The sequence below is a fragment of the Cynocephalus volans genome, chromosome 16 (assembly GCF_027409185.1).
Source record: "Cynocephalus volans isolate mCynVol1 chromosome 16, mCynVol1.pri, whole genome shotgun sequence".
NCBI classification, from domain to species: Eukaryota; Metazoa; Chordata; class Mammalia; order Dermoptera; family Cynocephalidae; genus Cynocephalus; species Cynocephalus volans.
Window position 1 is genome coordinate 16659736 of NC_084475.1, and position 6370 is coordinate 16666105.

Sequence of the window (6370 nt, forward strand, 5' to 3'; positions counted from 1 at the left end):
TGCAAAGTTTGAATGGGCTCTGTGGATTACATGGGGTTATGAGGCCAATGTTAGTTTCCTGATTTTGATGGTTGCGCCAGGGTTAGTAGAAGTGACCTTGTTTCAAGGAGATACACACTATTTAGTGGTGGTGGGCATCATGTCTGCAACTTAGTGTCAAATGGTGCCAAGCACATTTTGGTTGAGATAACACTGAATCTGTAAGTGAATAGGAGGTAAACGACTATCCTAAAAAAAAAAAAAAAAAAAAATAGCCACCCCACTGAGGGGCAGGGCAGGGACGACTAGGAGCTCCCGGCTCTTAAGTCCAACCCCTTAACTGCCCAGTCATCTCAGTGATCCAGTGCCGGGCTCTGAGACTCCTGCTTTCCTTACTCCCAACGCTGCCTGCAGACAGTGTTGTCCAAAGCCCTCTTCAGGGCCCTCTCTTGGTTCTGGCTGCACATTGGAAGCATCTGGAGACCTTTAAAAATGCTGATGCCCGGGCCCCACCCCAGAGATTCTGGTCTACTTGGTCCAGCGTGCAGCCCAGGCAATGGGATATTTAGGTGCTTCCTGGTGATTGTCACATGCAGCTAGGGTCAAACCTCGCTTTGCTGCTTTGGCCTTGTGCTGGCCCAGTGGGCGGTTCTGCCTGCCCCGTCACTGTCCCTCTTCCCCCCAGCGCAAGCCTGGGGTGGGCAGTGACACACCCCACTTATGAACCCAGTGGTGTGCCCACCTTGGCCAGGGCTCGAGGCTTATCCTGGGGACCAATGGAGAAGGTTGGAGCTCCCCTTGCTCCCCCGATGCTGGGGTCTGTGGAGAGAAGGGTGTGGTGGTGGGGAGAGAGGGAGGGGTTGTCCAGGGGGTGAAGGGAGCCTGGCGTGGAGGCTGGACAGCCCCTCAGCATGCTGTGTGAAGGCGATGGGGTTGGCTTCTGGGCTCAGTAAGGCCCTGACACTCCGAGTCTGCAGTGTGTGTGCCCTTCTGGAATATTTGGAATAATTAGCAAGTGAAAGCAGCAAGTTAGCAAGGGAATGCCAGGTTGGCCTAGAGCCAAACTTGAGGACAAAGAAAGAAAGGGGCATCAGGAGAAAGGGTCCATGGAGGCTGTGCAGGATTGCTGGGGACAGTGCCCATTTGTGCCTGTGTGTGTGGGTGCATGCATGCGTGTGTGCGTGTGTGTGTGTGTGTGTGTGTAAAGCTCCTCTGTGGGGGGAGCTGAGTACCAGTGAGGGTGTGTACGTGGGGTTGGGTGGGTGCTGGGTGAGGAGGTGGATCCCAAGCAAAGCTAGGGTGAGGGGAATTGAAAGGTGCCTCAGTTTCCCTATCAGAACTCGGGTAGCAGTTCCAGGTTCTTGGCCTCAGTCTGATCCCTCACAAAGTGGACCTGCCAGTGTGAGTGGGGGAAGAGGGTCTGAGCATCCGGGCCCCACTTCCCCGGTGGCCTTCCTCCTCCCCAAGCCAGCATTGAGCTGGCTTGGGTGAATACACACTGGAGTGGGAGGTGGGGACCAGGACTGGGTCCCTCTGACCTCAAACCCCAAGGGAGGGAGGCACTGAAGACAGGCCCAGGCCAGGGACCTAAGACTGAGGGCAGGCGAGCCCGGACAGGCCCTCTCCATGGGGGATGGTGTGAGCCGAGCCCTGGGCACACTCGGCCTTTGTGAGTCCCTGGGGCTGGGGCAGGGGCCACACCCCCTCCCTTTGTCTCCAGCTCCCTGGGGTTATGGGCGCAGTTCCCCCCATTGCGCAGATGGAGGCGCTGAGGCCCAGGCTGCAGGGGACTCCTGATAGCCACCTCTCAGCCCCTTCCTCCCTGGGGACACCGAGGTCGTGAGGAGTTCATCAGGGATCCCTGCAGGCCTTTAGTGTGCACCCATCTTCTTCCCAGCCATTCCCCGCTCAGGCAACAAGATAAGTGCTCCCCCCTCCAAAACACTGGGCCCTCACGTTTTCCCAAAGAAAGTTTTCAGCAGGTCCATTTTCAGATTTTTTAAAATTTTATTTTTAAAAATTTTTTATTGTAAATAACTTTCCATGAAAAAGGTTAAATTGCCCCATGGGGCAGGAGGGTGGATGTGGGATGCAGCCCAGAGGGTCAGGGTGGAGCAAGACCCTCACCCCACCACAAGTGCAGGCAGGGGTGCGGGGCTACCCCCCTTCCTGGTCCCAGTGGTTCCAGCAAGCCCAGCATCCCTCCCAGTTAAGCCTTAGCTATAGCTACGTCACTACATTAGTCTGTCTGCCCCCAAACCCCTGCAGCTTGGCTGCCTCTGCCCCTAATCCCCCCAGAACCCCAACTTCCTGCTGCTCTCAGCTTTAAGCTCAAAGATTTACATCCTCCACCATACTCCTAGGGATGGGGCCAGGAGAAGACCCCAGAGGCCTTACAGCAAGTCTCCTGCACCCTACTTCATTTCTGTCTCCTTGTTGCCCCTCCCCCCCGTCAGTCCTCTGCCCAGCTCTGCCCCAGCCACTGCCTGCCCTGGCCCCAGGGAGGCTCTGCCTGGAGAGGCCTCCAGGGGGTTAATTTGCTGTCACCTAATTAGCATTTGTTGTACCTGGGAACTTTTTCTGGATAGAGACCTGGGGAAGCAGGAGGGAGAGGGGGAGCTGTCCAAGCAGAGGTGCTCTGTGGGGGGGCCCTATCTGTCCCTCCCCAGCCTGGACAGGGCCCCTGCAGGTCTCAGCTCTCACTGTGCAGGGCCCTTAGCGGGTTCCGGGGGCAGGGGAGGCTTGGATCAATGAAACACTGTGTGTATGGGGGGCTGGGGACGGGAGGCAGCAATTCTGGTCCTGGGCCCCCAGTTATCAGCCTCCTGGGCTTGAATCTGAGGGCAGCCTGGGCTAGCGGTGGTGTGGCCTTGTGGGGCCAGCCCTGGGAGACCTGGCCCAGCCCCTGCCTGGGTTGTGGGGTGTCCATAGGACTGTGTTGGGGGGCAGTTCTGGGCCCTGACTTGGGCACTGTCCGGAGGTGGGGCGGGGCCTGGCCTCTTACAAGAAGGCACCCACGCTGGCCCAGTCCTGCAGATCGGCGGCCAAGGTGGCATCCCCAGCCTCAAAGAGGGGCTCTGGGGGCAGGCAGCCACTGCCATTTTCGTCCCAGGGGTGCTGCAGGAAGGATGTGGCCAGGAAGGTCTCGTCGAAGTCCAGGCTGTCGGCAGCCTGCTCCACTGGGGGCCCCCAGGTAGCGGGGCAGTCGATGTGGCGGCCGTGGACGGTGAGGTCCACGTCCCCATGCGAGGCGGGGCTCAGTGGCGGGCTCAGCTCCAGGGCCTCCAGCGTGCCCAGCTCCCCACCCAGAGTGCCGGTGTCGAAGATGGCCTCCCAGTCAAAGTTGCCTTTGAGGGGTTCCAGCTCACCCTGCTCCTCCTGGGTCAGCAGCAGGGTGCTGGGGGGCCGCGGGGCCTTGGCCACCCGCTTGGGCAGTGGCTGTTTGCGCTTGTGCCCGAGCCTGCCCTCGCCGGCACCCCAGCCCGCCTCCCCCGTGGCCTCCTCGAACTCCCGCAGCAGCTGCTGGGCCTCGGAGTTCACCGTCAGCGGCCCGGCCCAGGGGGCGCCGCTGGGCTCCTGCGAGGCCTGGCGGGCAAAGGCCGGGTGGATGTGGACTGGGGGCAGCCGCCGCTTCTTGAAGGCCCCGCTCAGCAGCCGCTCGGCGTACTGGGGGTCAATACGCCAGAAGCCCCCCTTGCCTGGCTCGTCCTTCTCCCGAGGCACTTTGATGAAGCACTTGTTCAGGGACAGGTTGTGGCGGATGGAATTCTGGGCACAGGGAGAGAGCGAGAGAAGGAGGAACCGTTGGTCAGTGGGGACAGTGGTGTTGGAGTGGCACCCAGTGCTCCTGCATGCCACCCCCCATCTTCTCTTCGACGGGGGAGGGGAGGACAGACGGCCTGGCTCTGACCAGGCGGTTGTGGCTCTGGGACACCAGCCACGGGGCACCGGGAGCCCAGAGTGCTGTCGGGGGCTTTTGTTCCCTGTTGCCGGGATATCTGCCTGCTCAGTCATCCGAGCTCTGAGCCACAGGGTGGCTCTCACTGCCACCCCCGTCGCCTGCCCTCTCTCCCTTACCCGGCTGCTTGCAGCCTGTGGCCAAAGCCCTCGGCTCCCCCAGGGCCTGGACGGCCATCTCCCTCTGCCTGGGCCTGGCTGGCCCTCTGTGTTTGCAAAGTGAGTGGGTCGAGTGAGGGGGCTGGGCGACCGAGGATGGTGTGATGGGTGTGTGTGTGTGTGTGTGGGTGTGTGTGTAGGGATGAGGGGTGGGGGGAACCGGTGACTTTCCTTGTTTGTTGAGCCAGCCACTGGCCTGGGCCTTCACCCACTACGGCCCCCTCCTCCCACCCCCAGCTCAGTTGATTATTACCCAGCCAAGGGCATAGCATTCATTCCTAGGGACCATTTCCTGAAGTCCAAGCTGCACAAGCCTAGGGTAGGCTGGGGGTGGGGGTCCCTGATTTCTCACCAAGGCTACAAATGGCCCCACCCCAGGGAAGAGTCTGGGCATCCCTGGGGCCTCTGTCTCCAACTAGCCCTCGATCCTGATGGTTGAAGACTCTCAGGGCAACGTGTGCTCAGCCTCAAACCCATCATCATCCTGCCTTGTCCATTCTTAGGTGCTTAGTCTTGTCCAAACCATGCTGAGGGACATGGGTCCTGAGCTGGGACAGCAGGGCAGGTGGGTGAATAGTACCCTCAGGCAAGGCTGGGATGTTTACATGGTGGCCTGAGCCCCTGGCTGCTCTGAGTCAGGTTCCGGAGACTTGGTACACGAAGACAGTGAGCTAGGCAGAGTCCCTGTGGAAAGCTCCTGGCTCAGGTAATTGTCCCCCCAGGGAGGTTGGCTGAGAATGGGGGGGAGGTAGTGGAGGAAGGAAGTTGGGGAGAGGTGGGAGTGGGGGGCTGGGACAGCAGCTTTAGGAAGGCCCCATACCCTTTCCACTGGGACACAGCAGGCCTTCACATCCCACAGCACTCCCCTTCACCCCCAGAGCCAACTGCAAAAAGGCTGGCTGTGGAGCCTGCTGGGAGGCCACGCTCCAGTTTCCGTTTCTGAGTCCAGCCCTGACAAACTGTCCTTGGGCAGGGCAGTGTCTAGGAATTCTAAGACTTGGGACAAGAATGTGTCCTCAGCCCATCACCCTTCCCAGGAGACTATGTCCGCGCATAGTCTAGTCCTGGTCTTTGGGCCAGGCCTGCTGGATGAATTGACAAGTTCCTTCCCTTAAACCTCAGCACCTGCACCCTGAAAGCCCCATCCCCCCTGGACACTCTCACTCCTCCCTTTCTGGAAGTCGATGGAGGGGCAGTTGCAAGAACTTCCTGGGCGGCCGTCCTCCCTTCCGGTGCCCTGGGTGACCCGCGCCTGCTTGGCCTGCGGCTCTGGGATGTGAGTCCCGTGTAGCGAGGGGACGGGGGGGAGGGAGCAGCCACCGCCCGCGCCGCCCCTACCTGCCAGGTGGGATCCGCGTGGCGGAAGTAGCAGAAGTTGTCTGTGATCCACTTGTAGATGGCCGACAGGGTGATCTTGGTGGCCTTGCTGGCCTGCATGGCCATGCAGATGAGCGTGGCGTACGAGTAGGGCGGCTTCACGTGCGGGTTGGTGGCGTAGTCCACGTCGTCGGGGGGCGGGGCCTGCAGCCCCGGGGGCGCGCTCCGCGACGTGCACGACGAGGTGGGCTTGCCCGGCGTGTGCGGCTGGCCCAGGCAGGCGGGGTCTGCCGCCAGGGGGGACCCCGGCGCCGCCGAGCCCGGCACCTGGTGGTAGCCGTGGGGGTCGGTGCCCCCCGGGGGCAGGGCGGGGGCCTTGGCGTTGAGAATGGAGAATTCCTGCAGCCACTGCAGGCTGGTGAGGCTGTCATCCAGGGCGTCGGGCTCCTCCAGGCCGCCCTCCGGCCCGGCCTCCTCCGTCGGCCCCGCTCCCGAGAGGCGCATCCAGCTCTCCGCCATGTCTGCGCGGACTCCCCGAGGGGCCGGCCAACATCCAGGGGCTGAGCCGGGGCCGGCCCACCGCGCTCTGCGGGCCTCGGATGCCCGCGGCTTCGGTTACGCAGCCTCCCGGACGCGCGCTTCCATCCCGCGACCTCGGAGCACGTCTGTGGTGCCTGCGGGGACCACAGCGGGCGCTGAGCGCTCTTACCGCACCCGCGGGGGACAGGGTGCGTGAGAGGCGGGAACCTCCTCTGAAGTCCCCACGGCTGGGGAGGATCTTTCAGTGCCCAGGTCGGGGACACAGGAGCAGTGCTCCGGGGTCCGACCCCCACCGAATCCTCCTCTTATCCTTTTCTCTTGGAGGTTTTCTTAGTGAGTGAGGGGAGAGAGAGGGACATCCGGACCTATCCCTTCCGAAAAGCGGGAAATCAGGACCCTCCCCGCCACGAATGGAAAT

At 61.7% G+C, this 6370-nt stretch overlaps 1 protein-coding gene across 1 annotated transcript; it reads right to left on the reverse strand.

The window, feature by feature from the left end:
* Positions 1-2979: 2979 nt before the first annotated feature.
* FOXJ1 (forkhead box J1) lies at positions 2980-5931 on the reverse strand. Its single transcript, XM_063081460.1, has 2 exons — positions 5434-5931; positions 2980-3747 (listed from the first exon to the last, which is right to left on the reverse strand). The coding sequence occupies exons 1-2, from the start codon at positions 5929-5931 to the stop codon at positions 2980-2982; spliced, it is 1266 nt and encodes a 421-aa protein (XP_062937530.1).
* Between the last annotated feature and the right edge of the window lie 439 nt (positions 5932-6370).